The sequence below is a fragment of the Saccopteryx bilineata genome, chromosome 2, assembly GCF_036850765.1.
Source record: "Saccopteryx bilineata isolate mSacBil1 chromosome 2, mSacBil1_pri_phased_curated, whole genome shotgun sequence".
Lineage (NCBI taxonomy): Eukaryota > Metazoa > Chordata > Mammalia > Chiroptera > Emballonuridae > Saccopteryx > Saccopteryx bilineata.
The window spans coordinates 272,679,800-272,706,194 of record NC_089491.1 but is presented as its reverse complement, the minus strand read 5'-3'; the positions used below and the strand labels follow the sequence as shown (position 1 = coordinate 272,706,194).

Genomic DNA, 26,395 nt, shown 5'->3' with positions numbered 1-26,395 from the left:
TCATGGTGTCTGGCTGATGTCCTTTCACAGGTTGTGGCTTGGGGGTGGGGGGGGGGGGAGGTGTAGCAGTTTCCTCGTGTCATCGTAGCCATTTCCCTCTTTTACTCTATCTTCAGTAGTGGTGCGTCATTTTCGAGGGAGGACAATTGACCGGAAATGCTCCTCCCCCCCCCCCATCTGCTACAGGAAGTCAGGGTTGATTTCTGAACTGACTCCTGGGGGCGTGGCTAGAAATAAACAGGCCTGGTCTTCTTAAGTAACTAAGCTGCTAGAACTTGATGAGATGAGGCACCTTGGGGAGCCTCTCAGAAGTCCCGCGTTTGGGGTCTTTTATGGCTCTGAGTTTGTCTCATCTGTGGCTATCAGATTGGGAGGGAAGGGGCAGTTTCATGAGCTACGTAATGTAGAAGAACTTTAATTTACTAACAAGATTATTTCTCCAGACTGGATTTAAAGCAACTGGTAGTGTGAGAATTTTTTTTAATTTTTTTTTTAGAGAGTCAGAAAGAGGGATAGATAGGGCCAAAGTTTTTACACAGGGGGCCAGTTCACTGTCCCTCAGACCATTGGAGGGCCGGACTATAAAAAAAAACTATGAACAAATGCCTATGCACACTGCACATATCTTATTTTAAAGTAAAAAAACAAAATGGGAACAAATACAATATTTAAAATAAAGAACAAGTAAATTTAAATCAACAAACTGACCAGTATTTCAATGGGAACTATGGGTCTGCTTTTGGCTAATGAGATGGTCAATGTCTGGGTCCATATTTGTCACTGCTAGCCGTAACAAGTGATATGATGCACTTCTGGAGCCGTGACGCATGCGTGTGTCCCGCGTCACCCGAAATAGTACTGCATGTGAGTGACGACTCGCTTTGCGGTACCGCCACACAGTACTCACATACAGTGAGAGGATGCATCCTGTGCTCCTCTCACTGACCACCAATGAAAGAGGTGCCCCTTCCGGAAGTGCGTCAGGGGCCGGATAAATTGCCTCAGGGGGCCGCATGTGGCCTGTGGGCCGTAGTTTGGGGACCCCTGGGACAGACAGACAGGAACAGAGAGAGATGAGAAGAATCAATCAATCATTAGTTTTTTGTTGCACATTGCAACACGTTAGTTGTTCATTGACTGCCCTCTCATATGTGCCTTGACCGGGGGCCTTCAGCAGACTGAGTAACTCCTTGCTGGAGCCAGCGACCTTGGGTCCAAGCTGGTGAGCGCTTTGCTCAAGCCAGATGAGCCCGCGCTCAAGCTGGCAAGCTCAGGGTCTCGAACCTGGGTCCTTCCGCATCCCAGTCCGACGCTGTATCCACTGCGCCACCACCTGGTCAGGCTGATTGTGTAAGAATTTGAGTGTGGTGCTGGGGATTCTGAGGTAACAACTCTATGTGTTGGAAAGACATGGGGGTAGTTTTAGGCTAATAACACAGGGGCCAGCTCTGCCTCATTTGTGTAAAAAAAAAAGACCCACCCTCTATCTTCCAAAGTAGTTCATTGAAGGATTTCTTTCATCCCTATGTGCCGACTGTCCCAAGAATTCTGGTATTTTTAAAAAAGATTTTTTTTATTTATTTGAGAGAGGTGGGGAGAAAGAGAGAGAAAGACATAGAAAAGGGGGAGGAAGCATCAACTCCCATACGTGTCTTAACCAGGCAAGCCCAGGGTTTCAAACCCGCGACCTCAGCGTTCCAGGTTGACGCTTTATCCTCTGCGCCACCACAGGTCAGGCGAGTTCGGGCATTTTCGCTTTCCCCCACCTCCTTAGACACGTGCAGACATGCCCTAGCACCCGGGTGATGGGCGGCCTCCTGCGGACAGTGCCCCGGGGAAGCGGCCCACCTGAGGCCTTCTCTCTTAGCACGCAGCTCGTCTCTTGCCTCCTGGTCACCGTGACTCCTTACCGACTGCTGTTCCGGTGGGGTCCTTCTGTAGTATGAGATACTACTCTGATTCTGCCCCTGCCTGTCTTGGAAACCTTCACTCAGCTTCCAGTTAATGGTGTGTCATCTCTCAGGGGGGAGCCCAAATATATTTACAGCAACGCCCCTGCCATCTCAGGGATCGAGTATGGTGGGCGATTTTATTTTCCAGATTGCTGGGAGTATGCCTCCTTTAAGTGTTACATTGTTTTTATTTACGTTTTTTTTTTTTTTTTTAAAGACGTTACTTTTTTTTTTTTTAATTTTATTTATTCATTTTAGAGAGGAGAGAGAGAGGGAGAGAGACAGAGAGAGAGGAGAGAGAGAGACAGGGGGGAGGAGCTGGAAGCATCAACTCCCATATGTGCCTTGACCAGGCAAGCGCAGGGTTTCGAACCGGCGACCTCAGCATTTCCAGGTTGACGCTTTATCCACTGCGCCACCACAGGTCAGGCTATTTACGTTTTTAATTGAGGTGCAGGTCTTCATCAAAAATATTCCATCATCTTAAATAGAATCTACTATGAGTACATCGTTTATTTTTCCCCCCATTGATTTGAGAGAGAGAGAGAGAGGAAGGGAGGGAGGGTGTAGAGGAGAGAGAGAGAGAGAAAGAGAAGCATCAACTCATTGTTCCACTTAGTTATTCCACTTAGTTGTGCACTCATTGATGGCTTCTTGTTTGTGCCCTGATTGGGGGGAGGCAGAGTAAAACCTGCGCCCTGGGCCCCTTGAGACGATGCTTTATTCACTGAGCCACCTGGCCAGAACGCAGTGTTTATTTCCTAAATAGCTTTATTGGGATATGGTTCATATGTTGTGCAACCCACCCAGTTTTCTTATTTATCTCTTTGACCTCGGAGACTTAGACCAGCGTCACACACAGAACAGGTGTCAGCCAGAGACCCAAGGCTGTGACTTGTCAGAACTACACAGAACACAGGAGTGCGGGGCTCTCCAACACGGGAGATGCAGCACCCTCCCACCGCCCAGCCCCTGCCAGCAGGCGGACAATCCAGGATTTCCCCCTGACCAATCAGAGCGTCCCCCCCCCCCCATCCTCCTCACACGCATGCTAAGCAAACAAGGAACGAGGAGGCTGGGGCAGGGGGAGGGCTTGTTCAAGGTCACCTGGTGGGCTCATGCCAGAGCCAGAAACAGAACTCCAGCCTCAGGACCAGACCAGGCCCCCTCCCCAGTGTCCTTGTACCCTCCTGCCTTGGGCAGAAAGTAACCCTCCTGTCCTCTCTTCCTCCCTCAGGGGTCCTTGGTGAATTTTGTCATGGTTGTTTAAAGAACCTTGCCTAGAAGTCCCAACACGCAGTTCCCCATCAACGGGAAGGCTTGGACTCCCAAGATGATCATAAAAGAATATCGGATTCCTCTGCCGATGACCGTGGAGGAGTACCGCATCGCCCAGCTGTACATGATACAGGTGGGTCGGGGCTCAGGGCTGGCCATGCCGGGCGCAAGCACAGCCTCTGCGCCCGTGCGTGGGGTGTCTCCGTAGCACAGCGTCTGCCCACCAGGCTTCTGGTGAATGTCTGGCTGCTGCTCAGGGTGCCAGGCACACAGCGGTGTTCCATAGGTGTCCGCAGCGTTGATGGTCTCACCGGCGCTGTATTCATGGCGTTTAATACAAGTCATATCACTGATCCAGATTCTGTGCTCGTGTTTAGTCAGCTCGGGCTACTGGAACAAAATCCCGTAGACCAGAGGCTGGAAACCACGACATTTGTCTCACTGCTCTCTGCAGGCCGGGGAGGCCAAGGTCAAGGTGCAGACAGGTTTGGGGTCTGGCGAGGGCCCTGTTCTGGCTTACAGATGGCCACCTTCTTGCTGTGTCTTGCGGGGCAGAGGGGGAAGGGGCTCTCTGGGGTCCCTTCAGATAAGAGTACTAATCCCATCACGGGGGACACCTCCCTTGTGATCTAATCACCTTTCAAAGGCCTGACCCCGTAATACCATCACAGTGAAGGTTAGGCTTCAACATATGAATGGGGTGGGCTGGACACACGTAAACTCAGTGCATAACGACCCATTTGACAGAAGGAAGGTATGAAGAGGCCCAGAGATGTTGAGTGACTTATCCAGGAGCACACAGCTTGCTTCCCACCTCCCAGGTCCATACTTTTTGTACTAGACTGTGGTGACAGCTACGTGGCTGTTTACAGAGTCACAGATAAGTTTGAAGATGACAGCTTCCTGTGACAAGCCAGAGACTGCCTCCCCGCCCCACCCTGCCCCTGATGTGGCTGACCTCCCCTCCAGCCCCGCCCCTGACATGGCTGGCCTCCCCTCTCTGCTCTGCGCCTGACCATCCTGGAACGCGGGACCCAGAGCCCCAGGACCCCGCCACTAGTGGCCCAGACAGATGTGACCACACTGCTGGGGTCCCGCTCTGTGGGGGCCCCCATCCCAGCTTCCCCACCAGCCTCCTGCTCATCCTCAGTGCCCCAGCCCTTTGCCCAAACCAGCAGCTTTCCCCCCCCCGTTCAGGAGCTGATTATAAACCCGCTCTGGGCTCAGCTCTGGATGCCCCAGTCCAGCCTCTGGCCGAGCTGCCTGCTCCTCCCCCCCCCCCGTTATAGAATAATTACACATGGCCTCCGGAGCCAAGGGAGCCCTGTCCGGCAGGGCCTCCACCTCCACTCCTGGGTTGGGTTTGCATGGACTCAGCCTAGGTCCGGGGAGTTAGCTACGACTTCCTGCAGAACCCCGGCCCCCAGCTCCCTTCTGGGAGGGGCTGCTGGGGTTAGAGCAGGCTCTCAGCCTGGGCAGCTTGGCTGGGGAGGACACAGAGGCACACCTGACCTCCCTGGGGGGCTGCTTGCTCCCAGGCATCAGAAGCGTCCCTCAATTCCCTCTTGAACCACTTACCCCGTAATTATTCCTCAAGAGCAAGGGAGAGGAGGGGAGACCTCCGTCGCCGCCACCCCCACCCCAGCTCTGGGAACCCCGGAAATCGCTCAGGGACCAGGCTGGTCCGCCAGAGCAGCTGTTTGGCTCCTTCGTCCCCACCCGAGCCAGGTGAGCCCCTGACCATGGAGGGCTGGTTGCCCCTCGGCTCTGCCTGGCCTGCTAGCACGGGGCACAGCTGGATCTTGGAGCACTGACGTTTTTGGCTTCTAGAATATTCAGAACTCTTTCAAAACATTTCATCACCACTGACTCCAAATCCCTCAAAAACACACACCATCTTGGCCTGACCTGTGGTGGCGCAGTGGATAAAGCATCGACCTGGAAATGCTGAGGTCGCTGGTTCGAAACCCTGGGCTTGCCTGGTCAAGGCACATATGGGAGTTGATGCTTCCAGCTCCTCCCCCCTCTCTCTCTCCTTTCTCTCTCTCTCTCTCTCCTCTCTAAAATGAATAAATTAAAAAAATAAAATAAAATAAAACAAAAAAAAAACACACGCCATCTTCACCTCCTTGTTTGAGGGTTTTTGTTTTGTTTTTAAATCTGTCCTTATGGCTCCAGTGATTGTCAAGACATTCCACGGCCTCCTATGTGATGACTCCTAGGTCCCAGGGCAGCCTGCCTGCGCAGTCTCTGTCATCTGAGCCCCACCTCCCAGGCTGCCCTCCCCTCCTCCTGCTCCCATTTTTATCTCACCGGCCTCTGGCCCTGAGTTCCCAGGCCTTCCATCTGCCACGTGGGAGACAGGTGCATTATTTCTCATGTGACGGTTTCACGGGTATGAACATAACTTCAGTCAGACCTCGATAAAGCTGTTAACAAGATAAGTTAAATTTACCAGACCATTGGTGCCTGGCCTAGGCTGAGGGCTGGGTCACAGAGGTGCACAGCAAGCACCCTAGGGCTGCCAGAGTGACCACGGGGAGATGGGTGCGTGCGCAGCCCGGGGCGCCCCGGCCTGGGGGAGCGGCGACTTCCAGGGGACAGACGATCGTGGGCTTCAGGCCAGTGCCCCGGGGGTACATCGCTCCGGGCTGGGCCTTGTGAGATGGATAGACCTGCAAGGGAGGAAGCCGCATTTTTTGTGAGAAGAAGAGCGATAAGAACTTAGAGTTCACTTCCCGTCGGTCCGCTCACTGGCTGGGATGGCAGCTGGGAATGGGTTTTGAACCAGCTGCCTCCACCGTGAGGGAAGGGGTGAGCTCACGTGTTTCATGTCTGACCCATGCTCAATATACATACATGTTAAAAGTTTTAAAACCAAGCCTGACCTATGGTGGCGCAGTGGATAAAGCGTCGACCTGGAAATGCTGAGGTCGCCGGTTCGAAACCCTGGGCTTGCCTGGTCAAGGCACATATGGGAGTTGATGCTTCCAGCTCCTCCCCTCTACTCTCTCTGTCTCTCCCTCTCCTCTCTAAAATGAATAAATAAATAAATAATTAAAAAAAAAAAAGAATCAAGATAATTAAAAAAAAAAAAAAAGTTTTAAAACCAAACAAAAAACAAAACGTCCTGGTGGAGAGAGAGCTTTCTATCCTAGAAGAGGCCCGGCAAATGCTTAGCTCAGAGCAAGCTGTCAGAGGCACTTGGCCAGGACCCTGGACAGCTCAGAGCACCGCCTGGGGGATTTCTCGTCTTTGCCCTTCTGACCTCCTTGGTCAGCCCTCTCACCCGGGAAGCCTCCTGTGTCTCAGGGTGCTGGTCTTCCTGGGTCTGCACTTTGTCATACTTTGCACCAGGCTCAAGGTGGCTTGGTCCCCTCTTGTGCGGCCCCTGGTCCTGGGGAGGGAGAGGGCTGGCTTCTCCCCACAGCCTGTGTCAGTAAAGCAGGCAGGGGTCACCGAGCAGGCCTTGCCCTGGGTGTGCGTGCCCCTGGGGGAGCCAGGCCTGTCTCTGTCTCTGGTCTCCACAGGAGGCAGTGTGGCACAGCTACGGGAACGGCTGTCAGGGATGCAGGTGGCCGTGGCGCGCGCAGAGGTCAGCACACTCTGAGAAGGGCTTGGTCCTAAGTGGCAACGATCTAGAGCTGCGGCTGTGGAGGGGAGACCTGCCCCTGACGCCACTGCTGGTGGGGAGCCAGGGGTCAGCCCTTCGGGATGCCAGCTCCTAAGCTGAGGCTGGTACCCAAGCTTGGAAGGAACTGGTGACAGTTGGGACCAGAATTCATTCATTCATGCATCCAGTCTTGACCAACTCCTACTGCACGGAGGCACCAGAGTGCTTGCTGTGTGGGGGATACAGACTGGGGCCAGTCTGTGTTCCCGTGGCTCCGTCACCGCTGACTGTGGCCCTCACACCTCTGAGTGGCCCACCATAGTCATCTTCCATGAATGACCACAGCCATTGTTACCACATGCAATGATGGTGGCCTGGGTGCCCAGGGCCTGACATGCGTCACTAGCTTTAATCCTTACCATACCTGCTCATACCTGTAGAGATGGTGGTATTTGCCCCCATTTTACAGATGAGAGTTTGAAGTTCAGAGAGGTCAAGGAACTTGCCCAAGGATGCACAGCTGGCCTGATGCCGCCAGGCTTTGTCTACAGGCCTCTTAGTCTGCACCTCTTCCATGGTGCTTGGAGATGCCCCAGTTCACCCTGCCTCTTAACTTCAGAGTCTCAGCTGTTGCAGGTGGGAGCAGAGTTGCTCCACCCCCACCTGCCTCTAAAACCTGTGCCCCCCCACACTTCATACAGACCTACTCCCCTTCCTGCCTCACATACACGTCTGCAGGTGGCCAGACCGGGGTTGGTGTGGTCAGCCGCACACTAGTGAAAGAGCTAGTTCTAGAAGGTTTATGTGGCCAAGGGCTTGGCTCCAAGGGTTGAGGGCTAGGTGGCAGGGGCCTTACCTGTCATGCAGGGTGGCATCATCAAGGTGCTATCTTTGTTTTTCCCACCAGCAGGCTGAATGAAGCCTTACTCATAGGTGGTGGCCTAGCTGGTTGACTAGGATCCCCCAAAGTTCATGTTCACCCAGAACCTCAGATCGTGACCTTATTTGGAAATTGGGTCTTTGCTGATGTAATTAGTTAAGGATGTTTTAGTGAGATCACTCTGGATTTGGGGGAGGGCCCCTAAATAACCAAATGGCTGTGGCCCCTATAAGAAGAGGAGAGGAAGGAAGATGAGAAACAGGAAGATGGCCATGTGGCCATGGAGGCAGATCGGAGCAAGGCAGCCACCAGCCCAGGAACACCTGGGGCCAGTGGAACCCCGAGGAGGCGAGGAAGGACCCTCCCTTAGAGCCTCCTGAGGGAGCTGCTTGGGTGGCCATCCTGGCTTTCCCGAAGAGGAGTCTGCGGGTGATTCAGGCCAAGGTCACTGGAGTGGACAGAGGACTTCTCCCCTGCCCTGGACTCCCTGGCAGACTGGGCACCCCTCCCCAGCCCTGAGAGACTCCACATGGGCCTCAGGCCTATACATACCCTTTTCTCCATGAGCCACCAGGTACCCTAAATGGGCTCATTTCCTGGGGCTGCCCTGACAACACCACACACTGAGGGGACTTCAAGCAGCAGAAGTTCATTCTCTCATAGCTAGCTCTGGAGCCAGAAGTCTGAAACCGAGGTGTTGGCAGGGCCATGCTCCCTCTGAGGGTTCTGGGGGGGGGGGGCTCTGTCCTGGCCTCTTCCTGCTCCTGGTGGACACAGGCATCCCCTGGCTTGTGGCCGCATCATCCCAGTCTCTGCCTTCATCGTCCCCTGGCTGTCTACTCTCTGCCTGTCTGTGTCTCTGTTTCCTCTGTTTATGACAGCGGTCATTGGTTTAGGGCCCACCCTAGTCTACTGTTACCTCACCTTACCTAATTACATCCACAAAGACCCTATTTCCACATCAGGTCCCAGCCCGAGGTTCCAAGTGGACACACATTTTGGGGAGATGCTACTCCAACCCTCATACCAGGGCTTGGGCAGATAGGTAGCCCCGTCCCCCCTTATAGTTTTCAGAAGCAAGACCAGAGAGAAGCAACGTTTCAGGGAGGAAGGACCGCATGTTTCCCCTGAGCTCCTGCTGGTGGGTGAGCAGGCGCCCTAGAATCCAACAGGTCTGAGTCCGAATCCCAGCTCTGCCATGTCCCTGTGACCTCAGCGGGGTCACACACCCCTATCTCAGCCTCCACCTTCCCATCTGTAAATTGGGGATGATGGTGATATGGCACCTCCTCCCAGGGGGTTGTTGCAATAGCTGGAGGAGAAAGCACAAGTAAAGCACATACCACCATGACAAATTAACGAAGCTTCCATAAGAGGCGGGCGCTGGGAACATGCCCAGGAAATGCTGCTTTCGTCACGGCATCTGGGCCACATTCCCGGAGCTCCTGTGAAAGAGTCGGGGCCAGTGCTCTCTGCTCTGACTCCATCTGTGCCCTCAACCTGGGTCTCTCTTTTTTTTTCTTTAAATCTGAATGAGACGAGTACCCGTGTGTACATAGATAGGCGTGTGCACTCAGGGCTGTGCGTGTGTGTGTGCGTGTATGAGCGTGTGCGCGCCTTGCTGTCCAGGAAGCTGACCGAAGATGGCCTTGGTGATGCCATCACATCACCATGGAAACAGATGCTGGGCTTTAAAAGTCAGCAGCGTCTCAACCAGGAGATTTTCTGCATCAGCAGAAATCTGAGCTGTTGGACCTGGGGAAGGATGTCGTGGCAGAGGGGACGCTTAGACGCGACCCGGGCTTCATCCTCCTTAGATGGTGGCTCCAAGGCCCCATTCCACTCCCCGCCTTTGACCTCTGTGAAATCTGAGTGAGTACCAGAGGCAGGCTTTTGTGCATGTGTGTTTTGTTTTATCCTGGCTTGACTGACATGAAAGTCACACACCACATAAGTCATGCTGCGTGTGTGTGTGTGTGTGTGTGTGTATGTGTGTGTGTGGCAGAGACAGTTGTTCATTGATTGATTTCTCATATGTGCTTTGACCGGGGGTGGGGGTGGGGAGCTACAGCAGATCGAGTGACTTCTTGCTCAAGCCAGCGACCTTGGGCTCAAGCTGGTGAGCTTTGCTCAAATCAGATGAGCTCACTCTCAAGCTGGCGACCTCAGGGTCTCAAACCTGGGTCCTCAGCATCCCAGTCCGACGCTCTATCCACTGTACCACTGCCTGGTCAGGCATGAGTCACGCATTTAACGTGTACAGTTGAGAGGTTTTTAGTATATATATAATATTTATATTCACAGTGATGAAACCACAGTCAACTTTAGAACAATCACCGCAGTCAATTTCAGAACATTTTCGTATCCTCAAAAAGAAGTCATTTTCCATTCCCCCCTCTCCCCAAGCCCTCCCCCACCCAGGGCAACCAATAATCTGCTTTCTGACTCCATGGATTTGCCGGTTGTGGACATTTCATATTAATAGGATTGCACAGTATGTCTCCTTTTGTGTCTGGCTTATTCCACTTAACATGATGACATCTTTTTTTCTTTTTAATTAATTTATATTTTGCATTAGTTTCAGGTGTAGGGCATAGTGGTTAGACAATCATCGACTTTACAAAGTGTTCCCGCCCCCTCACTCAATATTTCCAGGACCCACCTGGCACCATACATAGTGATTACAACATTATTGACTCTATTCCCTATGCCGTTCTTTACATCCCTGTGACTATTTGGTAACTACCAGTCGGTACCTCTCAATCCCTTCACCTTCTACACCCAGCCCCCTAAACCCCCTTGACCCCCTAACAGTATGAAATCTTCCAGTGAACCAACGCAGGTGTCTTTGCATTTGTTTAGGTCTTTCAGTTTCCTTGGCAACGTTTTGTCGTTTTCGCTGTACAAGTCTTTCACTGCCTTAGTTGTTCCTAGTTATTTTTAATTCTTTTTGGATCCCATTCTAAATGGATATAATTTTCTAATTTACTTCCTTGCATTGCTTGTTTTTGTGTGTTGATTTTGAATCCTGCGACTTTGCTGAATTCGTATGTTAGGTCTGACAGGTTTTTAGGAGGATTTTTGAGGATTTTTCTGTATGTGAGATTATGTCCTTGGTGAGTAAAGGTAGTTTTATGTCTTCTTTTCCAGTTGGGATGCCTCTTGTTATTTCTTGCCTCTTTCTTTCTTTCTTTCTTTCTTTCTTTCTTTCTTTCTTTCTTTCTTTCTTTTTTCAGCGAGAGTAGGGGCAGGGGACAGACAGGAAGGAGAGAGATCAGAAGCATCAACTCAGAGTTGCAGCACTTTAGTTGTTCATTGATTGCTTTCTCATCTGTGCCTTGACCAAGGAGGCTCCAGCAGAGCCACGGACCCCTTGCTCAAGCCAGCGACCTTGGGTTTCAATCCAGCGACCTTTGGGCTCAAGCCAGCAACCCTGGGGTCACGTCTATGAACCCACGCTCAAGCCGGGAACCCACGCGACCTCAGGGTTTTGAACCTGGGTCCTCCGCGTCCCAGGCTGAAACTATCCACTGCGCTGCCACCTGGTCAGGCTTTCTTGCCTAATTTCGATAGCCAGAACCTCCAGTACAATGTTGCATGGAGACAAGACAGCAGCCATCCCGCCTTGTCCCGAACTTGGGAACACTTTCAGTGTGGGGACAGAGGGGAGTCAGATGGAAGAGCTTGCATGTGCAGTGCTGGGGCTCAGAGGGAACGGTGGCCTGTTCCGTCTACTGCAAGAGTGCTGGGACACACGGAGCTGGGGTCTGGGCTTAGGGGTCCTGAAGTGACACAGGAGGAGCCAGCCCAGTCGTTCAAAGCCCCTCCTCCCGTTCCATGCTCCGGGGCTTGATCTCCTGAGGCCCTTTCCCTCTGCACCGTGCTCTGCCCCCCTCTGCACACACACACACATGGACAGCGCTTTTGTCCCCGCAGAAGAAGAGCCGCGACGAGACGTATGGTGAAGGCAGCGGCGTGGAGATCCTGGAGAACCGGCCATACACGGACGGCCCCGGTGGCTCCGGACAGTATACGCACAAGGTGTACCACGTGGGCATGCACATCCCCAGCTGGTTCCGCTCCATCCTGCCCAAGGCGGCCCTGCGGGTGGTGGAGGAGTCCTGGAACGCCTACCCCTACACGCGAACCAGGTGAGCAGGGGAGCCCGCTGCAGCGGAGATCCCGGGGGCAGCCCTCCGGGTGGGTGCCCCCAAGGAGCCTCCATTCCAGGTAGGGGCACCCTGGAGGTCTCCCGAGATCCCCCCCTCCCAGGGAAACAGGCAGGAGAGGGATGGGGACACACCTGGATGCCTCCCTGCCGGCCTGGCTGGAGGCCGAGTGGGCATGAGTTCAGCAAGGACCACCCGAGACCCCCTTGCTCTCTTAGAAGGTTCAGGGAATACAGAATGGCTCTGATGTTTGTCTGGGAATGTGGGACAGTCAGCCAGCTGGGAAGACACAGGACCTGAGGGTATACCAGATGGGCCAGGCTCCCTCTACCTTGAAACCCTTTGCTACTACGATGCTTTATCACATCCCGTGTTGAATTGGGGTTTCCTTTGGATCCCCAGGAGGGGGTCCTTCAGTCTGTGCTCCCACCCGCCCCATGTGGCTGAGCACCATAGGGTTAGACCGGACGGGGGCTGTACCTGGCTGGCTGTCCACTTGCTACACAGGCGGGGTCCCTTCCCCACCCTCGCTGAGGGCCAGGAGCTCACCAGGGGATCCACGGAGGCCATTCCTCTTCCCAACAGCACTTTCCTCCTCTGCGCTCATCAAGAGAGAGGGGCTGTTCCCTTGTTGTCAGCCCTGACTCCCGGGGGACAGAGTAGGGGTGTCATGTCACACGTGGTGCTTGTCCGGTTCGGCCCACTCCGCAGGAGGCTGCCATAGCTGAGCCCGCGTCTGCACCGTGCCTGACACACGTGGGCGATGGACACAGGGTTTCCAGCAGCCACCTGAAACATCTCCCTCTTCCCCCTAAACCCAGTCCAGCCTTGGCTTTTCCGGGGCACACGGTGAAGGTCCAGCAGGTGGTGAAGGCAGACGAGTCTTGTCCACCACTCCTGCCTCCTTCTCCCACCTGAGTTGCCCATGGGGCCCTCCTCCCCTGCCCAGTGGGACTGGCAGGCCCTGGCCCAGCCACCCACCCCCACTCCCGGCCCCCACCGCCTGCGCCCACATTCCTGTTGGACGCTTTTCTCCCCCCTGCAGGTTCACTTGCCCTTTTGTAGAGAAATTCTCCATCGACATTGAAACCTTTTATAAGACCGACGCTGGAGAAAACCCCAACGTGTTCAGCCTGTCTCCCGTGGAAAAGAACCAGCTGACCATTGGTAACTGTCCACCACGGTGCTCCCACACTGGGGGGGCAGGAGCCCTCCGGGGCCATGCTGTGGGTTTCCGGGTCTGTGCGTCTGTCGTCTTCAGACCCACAGATGTGCTCCTGACCTGGGAAAGGCAGTCAACGTCACGAGCAAGCATAGGATGGGGGGTGGGGGGACACTGGGGGAGACAGGATAGGCCACCTTGGCCCCATTTGTCTGACATGCACACCAAGGCTAAGTGCCTTTTATACTCTGAGCCCCTTCCTTCCCTCCCTTCAGGGTGTCCCCGTCCCCAGAGGTGCCCGTGTGGGCTCAGGGGCCCGTCTTGGGCTGACAGCCATGTGAGTACAGTGGGCCGGACAGGGCCTGTGTCCTCTTAATAGCAGTGGCCTCGACCCCACCCCTCCGATTGACCGTGCCATGCGGGAAACAGCCCCCTTTGTGAAATCCGCTTTCCCAAGAGAGGCCAGAAATCAGGATTTTTGTGTGAGATCTCCCAATTCCTAAATGTTGGCAACGAATTAAAAAACTCTTTGTAAATAAACACATGCTGGCCAAACAAAACACATCTGTGGGCCAGACGCATCTCAGCAGACACCAGTCTGTAACTCTGGGTTCCAGGCTCAGAGGAGCGAGTCATGCGGAGGGGTTTCGGGCAGGTGCTCGGCCAGCCGATGGCACCCCAGGAGCAGACCTCCAAGCAGCCTCTCTAATGGCATGAAGGGCTCCCCCCCCCCACCCCAGAACAACCCCCCATCAGCCCCTCTGGGCCTTGGAAGCTGTTAGTTTGCTGCCAAATCGAAGTCGCACAGACTGGGCAGCTTAAACCCAGAAGCTGACTGACTCGCGGTACTGGAGAAGGTCGTCAGGGCTGGCTGCTTCCGGGCTCTGTGCGGGAGACCCTGTGCGGGAGACCCTGCCCCAGGCCACTGTCCTGCTGGCGAGCCATGGTGTTCCTGGGCTTGGAAACGTATCACCCCAGCATCTGCCATCACCTTCACGTGTGTTCTGCCCATGGGCCAGTCTGCTCCAATGTCCCCTTTTTTATAAGCCTATTAGTCATATTGGGTTAGAGCCTCCCTAATGATCTCATTTTAATTTGCTTACATCTTTAAAGGCCCTATGTCCAAATAAAGTCCTATTTTGAGGTCCTGGGGGTCAGGATTCTGACATATAAATTTGGGGGTGTGCTGGAAAGAAACATTCTATTCACCGCCAGAGGGAAGGCCCAGGCCTGATGCAGGCCCTCTGGCCGCTGTTGTCCCACCGGCCCAGCCTTGGGCAGGCCAGGGCTCCATGGGCTCCTCCCAGAGGCCTCCTGCTATGGCCCCTAATCCCGGCCCTCCCCTTGCCGGCCCTTCTGCCTGGGTTACTGGGCATGCGGTCTGCCCTGGGGAGGACTTCCATTCCCCGGACTTCCGTGAGTGCTGCTGCACTCTGACCGCTCCTTGGCCCTCACTGCTTTCGGTGGCGCTAATGCCCAGTCTGCAAGCCGCAGCACAGACCCAGCCAGCTCACGGGCCTCGAGAGCCACCTCAGGAGCCAGCTCAGCAAGCAGCTTTGATTTGGGGGGAGGAGGCAGGTGACAGGAGGTGGCACGGCTCATGTCTTTCCCAGAGTTGCTGTCATTCCTCTTAACATACATGCATGCGCGCACGCGTGCGCGCGCGCGCACACACACACACACACACACACACACACACACCTAGGTCCCACCAGCCACCAGTCCTATTTCTCAAATGCCCAGCCCTGTGGCATCCTGGGCCTGGCATCTCCTGGTGGGCTGTCTTACAGGTCAGCCTGCCTGAAGACCGTAGACAGTGCCATTTTCCCCTCAGGGGACCCTCCAGGTGCTTAGCCTGGCGAGAAATGGCTGCGGGTCCAGCTGTATCCCCTTCACCTCCCCTCACACAGACCCCCTGGAGAGTCCCCCCCCACTCTGCCACCTCTCCATCGGTGCTACTGGGACAGTGTCAGCCTCATGATGCTTCTGTAGTTGAAATGCCCCCTTTCTGGGAAGCTTTTTCTGGCCTCCTCTTCTGCCTGCCCTGTGTCCCATGCCACCTTCCCCACATCCTGTCCCACCTACCCCATGAGTCTTCCCCCTTATCACCGTATTAACCTGCTTTGGCGACCAGTAGAACACATAGGAAGCATGGGGTTTGCTGAGATGATTGGCAGGGGCCACAAGGAAAGCCATAGGCCTCGTGGTCAAGGGAACTCAAGGTCAGAGTGGCCCAGAGCGTCGTCCTCACCCCCCTCTCCTACATTAGGCCCTGGCACATGGAGGCCCAGAGCCCCACAAGGATTTGAAAGGAGGCTGAGACATGGGGAGGGGACAAGACAAGGGAGGGAGGTGGAGGTCAGGACAGAAGTGACCACTCTCAGGGTCTCCCCACAGACTTCATCGACATCGTCAAGGACCCCGTGCCCCCGAACGAGTATAGGACGGAGGAGGACCCCAAGCTGTTCCACTCGACCAGGACACAGCGGGGGCCCCTGTCAGACAACTGGATCGAGGAGTACAAGCAGCAGGTGTGCCCCATCATGTGCGCCTACAAGCTGTGCAAGGTGGAGTTCCGCTACTGGGGCATGCAGTCCAAGATCGAGCGGTTCATCCATGACACAGGTGAGCGCACCCAGCGCCTGGACCACCGGTGTCATCCCCACCGCCCACTGCCTATGTCGAGAGGCGGTTCTGCATTCCTGTCTTACTCCGGAGAGGTGATCTTGAAGCCTGCTTAATCGTGGCCACCTGTAAACACCCACAGGCTCCTACAGACTGCAGGCAGTGCGTGTCGTCCCCCTAGTAGCCCTGGGCCCTGCGTCCCGATACTCCTGACCAGTGGACATATAGTGTCCACTCCCTATGGGGAAACAGCCTCAGGGGACAGCCTCCTTGCTGCCAACCAGCACTTCTCAGCCCCCGGAGGCCCTGTGCTGGCTCTGCCTCCCCTCTTGGGCTGGAAGTTCCAGGGGCCGAGCCCGTGGACATCAGAGTGTCCTCACATCGTGCAGGTCTGACCCAGAGTAGGTACCCAGGGAACAGGTGGGTCAACAGATTACCTGGGATTCTTAGTCCAGCTGGTGCTGACTGGGGACCTCTCACCTAGAGCCCTCAGCCTCCCTACCTATCCCCAGGTCATGGCATGAGGTCAGGGCCAAGGGCCTGTCGCAGCCCAAAGCTAATAATGATCTAGGAGTGGCACGTGGGCATCACCCTTGGACTCCCAGAGCAGAGGGGCTTCGTTTAGATGAGAATCGATGCACACTGACGATAGTGCACTCCATACATGTCCGAGCAGCTCACAGGGACCTATGAGGGTGGCCATTGTCACCCGTTTTGGGGGGAGGGAGAATTGTGGGCTGCCTGCCCGGTGCTATACGCCCGGATGTGTTTTGTCTTTCTGAGAGTTCCTTAACCAGCTTCACAGAGGCCTAATTTTGCACACCACACATTTCATCGGTTGTGAGAGGACAGTTCCATAAATTTTAGTATATTCTAGAACATTTCATCACCTCAGAGTCCTTTGTTGCCTTTCCCAGTCACCCCGCCCCTGCCCCCACCCTAGCCCTAGGCCACCCCTATCTGCTTTCTGTCCCTATGGCTCTTATTTTTATTTTTTATACCCTAAAAGCTATCTTATTTCACATGGATCTATATTCTATTAGAAAAAGAAGGGCCAAGCTGCTTCAAATTTGAACTTGCTTTTCCATGGGACTTTTGATAGGAAAAGTGGACCGGACACTGAGCGGGGAGACTCTCAGGAAGTCGTCTTCCAGGGTCTCCCCACCCCACCCCACCCACCTCGGGCAGAAATCCCTTCCCCTCCCCCACCTCTGAGCAGACACATTCCCTTGGGAGGCCATGTGAGTGCCAGACCCTGCATTCACAGCAGGGAAAACTGAGGTAGGGACAGTGATTTGCCGGAGGCTACACCATGAGCGTGGGTCGGAGGCTGACCTGCAATATTGGGGTGCCTCCCAGCCCCAAGCTCGGCCCGAGGGGCCTCTGGGGCCAGACTGATGCTGCCTCTGTCTCTGTCTCCCACCCTGCTCAGACTAACGCTGCCTCTGTCTCTGACCCTATCCCCTCCCTGCCCATGCGGCGCAGGCCTGCGGAAGGTGATGGTCAGGGCGCACCGGCAGGCCTGGTGCTGGCAGGACGAGTGGTACGGGCTGAGCATGGAGAACATCCGGGAGCTGGAGAAGGAGGCCCAGCTTATGCTGTCCCGAAAGATGGCCCAGTTCAACGAGGACCACGAGGAGGCCACAGAGCTGGCCAAGGGCGAAGCCAGCCAGGACCAGGCCCCCAGGGAGTCCCCCCAGGCCAGCAGTGGCGGCGAGCCCCTGGCCGGCCGGGGCCTGAAGAAGCAGTGGTCCACGTCCTCCAAGTCGTCACGGTCATCCAAGCGGGGAGGTGAGCCCGCTGCTGCCCCCGGCCCTGTTATGGGCGGGGTCCCTGCCCTCTACGTGTCCACCCCGGTGACAGCCCTCAGCCCCTCCTGAGGCAGCCCCATGCCACTGCCAAGTAATGGACTCTTGCTGTTGGACCTCGTGGGCCACAACCGCAGGAAGCCAGAACTAGCCTTCTGCTTGTAAGAGCAGTCCAGGGTCCCCCACACCCCGTAGCACATTCCCCCGGACTCACCTCCACCGCCCAGGTCAGGCAGGCTGGCCGTGTGGGAACCCCACTCACAACCTGTCCCAGGGCCCGTTGTCCACAGCTCTGGGGAAGCAGGGGTCCAGGAGAAAGGGGTTCTAGGTGGGCCACCTCATCCCACCTCACCTGGCACACTGAGTAGGGGTCCCTGCCCCCAAGGGGGGAGCCAGGCCGAAGGAGGCCGAAAGTCTTCAGATCCTCAGAAAGGTCTTTTTTTGAGGGAACTTGAATGAATGTACCATACCTGTTTTGAAAAACAAGGTATCTCATGTTGAGTCCCCTCTGCAAATCCGGCATTTCCCACGCCGGCGTGTCTGTCCCTGTGCTGAAGGCGTCTGTGGAAATATAGGTACGGGCGATGCCTGTACCTCCCCCCCACCCTGTGTCCCTGCCCTGTGCCCCTGGCTGTCGGCTCTGCCACAGGAGAATTTAAGGAGCTGGCTCCCGGGCAGGCCCAGGTCAGAGGCACAGAGGCCTGTGCGACGACGGCACATCCAGCCTTAACCCCGATGCCCCATCCCCAACACCACGTCCTCCCCGGGACACGACGGTACCATGCCACGTGGGGTGGGAGCTTCCACCAAGATAGATGAGTCAGGGCCTGGCCGTCCCACCTTCCTCCACTTCATTCTGTCCCGAGCCTGCGTCCCTGCCGGCCTTCCGTCCCTCCGCCTGGTCCCACCGGGGGGTCAGTCATTCTGGGGTCTTGCCTTCCAGCCAGCCCCTCCCGGCACAGCCTCTCGGAGTGGAGGATGCAAAGTATTGCCCGGGACTCAGATGAGAGTTCGGACGATGAGTTCTTCGATGCTCATGGTAGGTGGGCCCCGGGAGCACTCTGGGGCCTTCTAGGGAGAGGCGGAGGGGGTGTCTAAAAGAGCTGGGGGGGGGCTATGGATTGAAGTGGCCATTACCTGTGGAAAGTCCTGTGTGAAGAGTGCCCCACAGAGGACAGGGTGGGCGAGCAAAGCCAACAGCAGCCTCGGGCTAGCCCCAAGCAGGTGTCAGGGTCTAGGCAGAGCAGGCAGGTGGATGTTCTTCCTTTGAACCACCCCACGCCCTGAAGAAGTGTCTTTACCATAGGAAGGAGGCTTTTATTTCTTTTCCCCATGTGTGAATTATATCTGTAAGAAGCTTCATAAAACCATAACTTCTTGGCCCTGGCCGGTTGGCTCAGTGGTAGGGCGTCGGCCTGGCGTGCGGGGGACCTGGGTTCGATTCCCGGCCAGGGCACATAGGAGAAGCGCCCATTTGCTTCTCCCCCCCCCCTTCCTTTCTGTCTCTCTCTTCCCCTCCCGCAGCCAAGGCTCCATTGGAGCAAAAATGGCCCGGGCGCTGGGGATGGCTCCTTGGCCTCTGCCCCAGGCGCTAGAGTGGCTCTGGTAGCAGCAGAGCGACGCCCCGGAGGGGCAGAGCATCGCCCTCTGGTGGGCAGAGCGTCGCCCCTGGTGGGCGTGCCGGATGGATCCCGGTCGGGCGCATGCGGGAGTCTGTCTGACTGTCTCTCCCCGTTTCCAGCTTCAGAAAAATACAAAAAAAAGATTTAAAAAAACAAAACAAAAAAAACCCATAACTTCTTATCGTTTTCTGAGTTCTTTTTCTTTTGCAATTGCCTTATTTTCTTGGTTGTAAACACTTTAGAAAATGCAAATAAGCAGGAAATATGTGAAGCTGGCCATGTTCTCACGAATCACCCAAATAAGCACAGGGAGAACACTCCGACCCCTCTGCTGGGAGAGGCACGTACAAAAACACCCGCTTGCGCCTGACCTGTGGTGGCGCAGTGGATAAAGCATCAACCTGGAGAGCTGAGGTCGCCAGTTCAAAGCCCTGCACTTGTCTGGTCAAGGCACATATGGGAGTTGATGCTTCCTGCTCCTCCCCCTCTTCTCTCTCTCTCTCACTCTCACTCTCACTCTCTCTCCTCTCTAAAATGAATGGGGAAAAAAAAAAGGCTTGCCCCACACCTTGGCCGCTCCTCCCAAGGAAATAAGAGGGGTCCGCAGGCGGATCCCAGAGATGAGTTTCCAGTTTGCAGCTTACAAGCAGGACACAGGCTCAGAAAAGGACAGGGACTTGCCTACAGGCACACAGCAGGACAGAAGCAGGGCCAGAGCCTTGTCCAGCCGCCGCCGTGGCTTGAAGCCCTGTAATTGTGGCATCTTAGTTAACTGGCCTGCCCTCGAGGCAGAGAACTTGGGGTGTCCATGTCCAGACAGAAGGGAGGTGCCTGGTTTGGCCTTAGTGTGGGGGGATCCAGAACAGGTGACAGGTGGCTCCTAAGCCAGCCTCGGCACCTGGAGCCTCCCTGAGGGTGGGGGAGGATATTTTGGGCATCCACCCCCCCCTACCCCAACTAGGCCAAGAGGCTGAACCTCTCCTGGCTGTGTCTGTGACACGTGTAGAAACTTGAGAAAAAGCCAGAAAAAGGAAAGAGGCAACAAAGCCAGGAGATGCCAGAATGGCAGTGTCCTGGGGAAACTGGCTCCAGGACCCATCAGGTAGCTGGAGGAGGGACCAGCGCAGGCCGGAAGCCAGACAGCTACCTCCGACCCAGGGGTCACGGGCGGGAGTTCTTAGGGAGCAGAGACAGGAGCGTGCACAGGATGGCTCGGAGCGCGTCTCTCCCATCAGGCTGTATGTGTGGACGTTGGTAACAGGTTGCGATGATGTGAATTTCTCTCTGAATTAAACCTTGAAGTGCAAGTGCATGAGATTGTTAACCCTGAGCAAAAAGAAAGGGGGGAGAAGGGAGACGGGCGGGAGGGAAGGAGGGAGGGAGGGAGGGAGGGAGGGAGGGAGGGAGGGAGGGAGGGAAGGAGGGAGGGAGGAAGGAAGGAAGGAAAGAAAGAAAGAAAGAAAGAAAAAGGTTAGGAACATCCGCCAATGACTTCAGACTTCAGACCTGAGAAGCTACAACATGAACGAACCTTGAAAACAGGATGCTGGCCCTGGTCGGTTGGCTCAGCGGTAAAGCGTCGGCCTGGCGTGCGGGGGACCCGGGTTCGATTCCCGGCCAGGGCACATAGGAGAAGCGCCCATCTGCTTCTCCACCCCCCCCTCCTTCCTCTCTGTCTCTCTCTTCCCCTCCCGCAGCCAAGGCTTCATTGGAGCAAAGATGGCCCGGGCGCTGGGGATGGCTCCTTGGCCTCTGCCCCAGGCGCTAGAGTGGCTCTGGTAGCAGCAGAGCGACCCCCCGGAGGGGCAGAGCATCGCCCCCTGGTGGGCAGAGCTTCGCCCCTGGTGGGCGTGCCGGGTGGATCCTGGTCGGGCGCATGCGGGAGTCTGTCTGACTGTCTCTCCCCGTTTCCAGCTTCAGAAAGATGTAAATATTGAAAAAAAAAAAAAAAAAAAAGAAAAGTAAACAGGATGCTGAGTGAGAGAAACCAGGTGATCTCAGATCACACCCTCTAGGATCCCATCAGTGTGACAGGTCCACAACAGGCCAATCCACAGATGGGCGATGGTTGCCAGGGTTGGGGGACAGGGGAAGGGGGAGTGACTGACCATGGGGACGGGAATTTTCTTTTGGGTGGATGAAAATGTTCTGGAGCTATGGAGCAATGGTGGTTTGTGCAATGTTGTGAATGTACTAAATGCTACTTTAAAATGGCTTAAATGGTGCCTGACCTGTGGTGGCGCAGTGGATCAAGCATCGACCTGGAAACGCTGAGGTCGCCGGTTTGAAACCCTGGGCTTGCCTGGTCAAGGCACATATGGGAGTTGATGCTTCCAGCTCCTCCCCCCTGTCTCTCTCTCTCTCTGTCTCTCTCGCCTTCTCTCTCTCTCCTCTCTAAAATGAATAAAATAAAAATTAAAGAAATAAACAAAAATTAAAAAAAAAAAAAAGATACCACTAAAATGGCTTAAATGGTGAATTTTATGTTATGTAATTATTACCACAAGTATGTGTGTGTGTGTGACAGAGACAGAGAGAGACAGAGACAGACAGATAGGGACAGACAGACAGGAAGGGAGAGAGCCAAGAGCATAAATTCTTTGTTGTGGTTCCTTAGTTGTTCATTGATTGCTTTCTCATATGTGCCTTGACCTGGGGGGCTACAGCAGAGCAAGTGACCCCATGCTCAAGCCAGTGATTTTAGGCTCAAGCTGGTGAGCTTTGCTCAAACCAAATGAGCCCACGCTCAAGCTGGTGACCTCGGAGTTTCGAACCTGGGTCCTCCGCATCCCTATCCAATGCCCTATTAATTGCACCACCGCCTGGTCAGGTTATTACCAAAATTAAAAAAAAAAAAGTGACTGGGGAGCAACCTCATGGGTGAGCGGCCTTGAGTCTGTCCGGTTAAGGAAGGGAAAGAGTGGAACAGCATGGAGGGGCACATGGGCCAGAGCCACCACTCCTGGGCACCCCACCTCCTGGAGCAGACCTCCAGCACCCCGTCCCCACCCCCCTGCCCCATCCCCATTCCCAAGCAGCGTGCTTAAGTCCTTCTCGCTTTTCCCCAGAGGACCTGTCTGATTCAGAGGAAATGTTCCCCAAGGACATCACCAAGTGGAACTCCAATGACCTCATGGACAAAATCGAAAGCCCTGAGCCAGAGGACACGCAGGGTAACTGGCTGGGGTGCGGCTGGACCAGGGGAGGGAGGCTGCTGGGGGCTGAGCCCTCCTCCCTGACCCGGCTCCTGCTCCGTGCTGAGCCAGGCATGGGGGCTGGGGGAGAGAGTGAGGGACGCCTTAGCCCCTGTCCAGTGGGTCCGGGGCTGCCTGCTGCCCCTCTGCTCACAGCACCCCCCACTTCTGTGTTGCAGGTGGTCTGTACCGCCAGAGCGCCCCGGAGTTCAGGGTGGCCTCCAGTGTGGAGCAGCTGAACATCATTGAGGTGGGTGCCCCAGGGGAGCAGGGGGCCGCACTGCTGGGGATCCCCAGGGCTGCCGGGGATGGGGCAGGGCTCGATGGGCCAGTCCCAAGGCTCTACGGAGGCAGAACTTCACGCCCACAGTCTCAGTCACGTGTATACCCTCTGATGTCCCCGAGAACCCACAGGGACTGTAGACAGCACTGCCCCTCCCCCAGGAAGGACCTGGCCCAGCTCTACCCCTGGAAAGTAAAATGAGAAACTTGTAAATTCCAGACCAAAAGTAAGACCTTCACCTTGCACCTCGCCTTTCTGCAGTCCCTGAAGAGAAAAATATGGAAGGGGAGGAAGCAAAAGCCATCTAGGCAAAAATGACATGGCTGGCAGCTGCCACCCTGCTGGGGACGGCCCTCAGGCGGGCGGGTGGAGCTTTCAGTGCCCAATAAAGCTGTCTCAGCAGAGTGCCTTCGTCTGCTTTGGGGGTTCTGTACACGGTGCTCACGCCCCTCCTCCTCCTCCACCTGTGGGCGGTCAGAGCTGTTTGCACGCGGCAGAGAGTAGAGGGGGAGGCAGGGCCCAGTGGAGCTGTGGTCACCACACTGCTCTGCCCTCAAGCTGCTCAAGGTGCAGATGGCCCCTGGAAATTTGGGACACCTGGGGAGTTTGGACTGGGTACCAGGATGGAGCTTCCACGCTGCCCTCCGCCCCCCCTTGGGGGATTTTCTGCTTTGAGGTCTGAGGTCCAACAAGCTTTTCTAGAACAGTCACTGGGGTGTTGGTTTCCTATTGCTGCTGGTCAGTGGTGATCAGCTGGACGGAGCCTCTTCCCACGCACATCACACACAGCTCTGACGGCCCCCTGGGAGAGGCAGAAGGGACCTCCACAGGAGATTGGCCCAGGGTGTGCGTTTTGACTCAGCATGGTTCTGGGTGCCGCCATCCAAGGTCAGGTCCCCTTGCTGGCAAAAGCCCCCAAACCAGAGCCTCTTGTCCCAGCCTTGCGGAAGGGGGCAGCTTTGCTGTGACACTGAGGGGTCCCCTGGGGGTTTTCGGGCCTGTTGTGGGCCCCATACTATGGGCTCTGTCCCCACTGGGTTCACGTCTCAGGCAGGGTGTGCCCCCTAGGAAGCAGGCTAAGTGGGAGAAGTTGGGTCTTAGACTGGCCTCCAGGGGTCCCTGAACAATCCCAGCAGAGGGAACCAGGCAGGATTTCATCAACCTCCCACTGCCCAGCCCTGCTCGGTCCAGTGACAGAGGGGCTGGAGGCTGCTGTGGACATCACCTCCGTAAGCCGCTGGCCGAGCCGTGCTGATCAGCCCTTAGGCCTTGTGTGCTCCCGTCCTGGGCTGTGGTGTGGGTAGCTGGTGATTCCCCCGCTGCCCTGGGCCATGCGTTCATTCCTGCCCTGCCCCTGGCAGCAGTGGGCAGTCCTTGCATGGGAACAGATGTTGCTCCCCAGGCTCTGCTGAGCGTGTGTTCCTGCCCAGGCCGCATGGCCCACAACTGGCAATGGCTAGTCCTCTCTGGGGGATGAGGCAGCCCCACCCTCCTCCGTCCTCACTTGCCCGAAGCCCTCTGCTGGTCAGTGGCACCCAGCTCCTTCCTGGTGGCCTTGCCAGCCCCTGGGTCTAGTACCTGAGTGGCCTACCCCTTTTCCAGGCTCTGTGCTGCCCCATCTTCTGCCATCAGAGGCCCAATTCAGGGCCGTGCGCTCCCACCTGGGCCCTCCTGACAGTTTCAGCTCCTTGGTCTGTCTTCTCGGTTCCTCGAGGACTAGACCTTCCCTCCCCCACTTCCTGAGATAATAGCACAGAAGCTGCTCGCCAGGGGCTCCTCCTGGGGATGGGGCCACAGCCTGGGGTGGCAGGAGCCCTGGGTTCCAGTCCAGCTTGGCACTGAATGTACTGAGTGACATCAGACAAGTCCCTTGATCTCTCTGGGCCACCGCCACCTCATCTCTAAATGGAACGGTCCCAAGTGTGGACGTGTGCATGTCTCGGGTCTCACTTTCACCTCGCAAGCAGGGGACCCCACAAATGCGGGGGTTCAGATAGACATACCTGCGTTGCCCCCCACCCCTGTTCTGAGTTGCTGGGACATCTCTGCTCCGGGGACCTTGGTCTTATTGAGAGTCCGGGAACAGTAGGGCCTGGGGACAGGGGAGGAGGTCCCATGTAGATGGAGGGAGGGCTCATAGCTGTCGGCAGAGTGGCCAGGCTGAGGCCCTGAGCCCAGCCCTTCTGAAGTGACCCTGTAACTTTGAGCCGGCTGTAGTCCTGCCTGTTGGGACTGAGACGTACCCGGGCCTGGACACAGACATCCAGAGGGCAGGCAGCCCCCGAGGGCTGGACGGGCTGAGCACCTGCCTTCCCAGGGCCAGAGCCCCTGCCCGGGCCCCCTGATGGAAGTGGAGGAGACTTCCCCCTTTCTGTGTCCTCTGTGCCATGGTCAGCCTGGCAGACAAGAGCAGGGAAAGTGACCTGGCCTCCCCAGAGGGGAGGTGTTGAGGCATCTGATGCTGAAGAACTGGAATTAGGGTTCTTAGAGGGAGCAGGGGGGCTTCAACAGACCTCCCCACGGGCGACAGGCCCGGGCAAGGAGCTGAGTTCCCGGGAGAGTTGACACCTGCCCCCTCGCCCGTGCAGGACGAGGTCAGCCCGCCGCTGGCCATGCCACCCTCCAAAATCCATGTGCTGCTGCTCGTGCTACATGGAGGCACCATCCTGGACACAGGCACTGGGGACCCCAGCTCCAAGCAGGGTGACGCCAACACCATCGCCACCGTGTTCGACACCGTCATGCGCGTGCACTACCCCAGCGCCCTGGGCCGCCTCGCCATCCGCCTGGTGCCCTGCCCACCCGTCTGCTCTGACGCCTTCGCCCTGGTCTCCCAGTGAGTGCGCAGGTCCACGGCCGCCTGCCACGCCCCTCCCCAGGGCCATGCCATTCTCCCAGTGTCAGGAGACCTGTCTGGATGTCCAGACCTGCCACCCAGTCTGTTCTGCCCAGAGGTGGCAAAAGTCTATGCAGATGGGCATAGAGTCAGGAGGGCTGGGGTCCATGGCTGAGCCTCAGTTTCCCTATGTGAGGATGCTCACCTGCCTCCAGGATATGGCCAGCGACTGACCTGGAAGCCTCCCTCGCAGGCCTGCTGAGTCACAGCGGAGGGTCTCAGGGTGGCAGGTGGCTCCTGGCCAGCTGCTCGGGGTGGGGGAGAGGGGCTCCTCGGGCTGACCTGAGGCCGCCTGCTCTCTCCTGACCGCGCCCCCTCTCCCAGCCTCAGCCCGTATAGCCATGACGAAGGCTGTCTATCCAGCAGCCAGGACCACATTCCCCTGGCGGCCCTGCCCCTGCTAGCCACCTCCTCACCCCAGTACCAGGAGGCAGTCGCCATGGTGATTCAACGGGCCAACCTTGCATACGGGGACTTCATCAAGTCCCAGGAGGGCGTGACCTTCAATGGGCAGGTGAGACCATGGGGTAGGGGAAGGGAGGACAGAAAGACCCTGGAGGGTCGGTGGGCCTGCCCGGACCCCAGCCCAGCTATAGCAGGGTGTGACGGTTCTCCTGGCCTGCCCCACGGTCAGCAGGGCTGCCACTCAGGCCTGAGGGCCCCTCTCCCTCCAGGTCTGTCTGATCGGGGACTGCGTCGGGGGCATCCTGGCGTTCGATGCCTTATGCTACGGCAACCAGCCCGTGTCTGAGAGTCAGAGCAGCAGCCGCAGGGGCAGCGTGGCCAGTGTGCAGGTACCAGGGACCAAGGCTGTCAGCACTGGCCAGTGTGCTGGAGGGACAGTGTGGGGACATGGGCTTCCCCCACTCTGGCTTGGGTGAGAGGTGGGCTGGGCAGTAACCAGTGGCTAAAA

At 56.4% G+C, this 26,395-nt stretch overlaps 1 protein-coding gene and 1 non-coding gene across 10 annotated transcripts in view; both read left to right on the top strand.

Moving 5' to 3' along the window:
- PITPNM2 (phosphatidylinositol transfer protein membrane associated 2) overlaps window positions 1–26,395 on the top strand; it is a 139,218-nt gene that overhangs the window by 98,593 nt on the left and 14,230 nt on the right. For 8 of the 9 annotated variants that reach the window (XM_066260707.1, XM_066260701.1, XM_066260702.1 and 5 more), the window contains 11 exons: window positions 3,190–3,363; window positions 11,660–11,874; window positions 12,938–13,059; window positions 15,452–15,679; window positions 17,165–17,470; window positions 18,431–18,526; window positions 22,178–22,282; window positions 22,483–22,553; window positions 25,175–25,422; window positions 25,807–25,996; window positions 26,157–26,276. In XM_066260707.1, coding sequence (XP_066116804.1) covers window positions 3,286–3,363; window positions 11,660–11,874; window positions 12,938–13,059; window positions 15,452–15,679; window positions 17,165–17,470; window positions 18,431–18,526; window positions 22,178–22,282; window positions 22,483–22,553; window positions 25,175–25,422; window positions 25,807–25,996; window positions 26,157–26,276 — 1,779 coding nt within the window. In that variant the 5' untranslated portion in view covers window positions 3,190–3,285. Of the gene's footprint in view, window positions 1–3,189; window positions 3,364–11,659; window positions 11,875–12,937; window positions 13,060–15,451; window positions 15,680–17,164; window positions 17,471–18,430; window positions 18,527–22,177; window positions 22,283–22,482; window positions 22,554–22,805; window positions 22,958–25,174; window positions 25,423–25,806; window positions 25,997–26,156; window positions 26,277–26,395 lie in introns of those variants that run through there. The other variant, XM_066260709.1, reaches the window with a different exon arrangement.
- On the top strand, window positions 20,372–20,444 carry LOC136327398 (small nucleolar RNA SNORD36). The gene has a single exon (XR_010729620.1). It is a non-coding gene; the product is annotated as a small nucleolar RNA SNORD36 (small nucleolar RNA).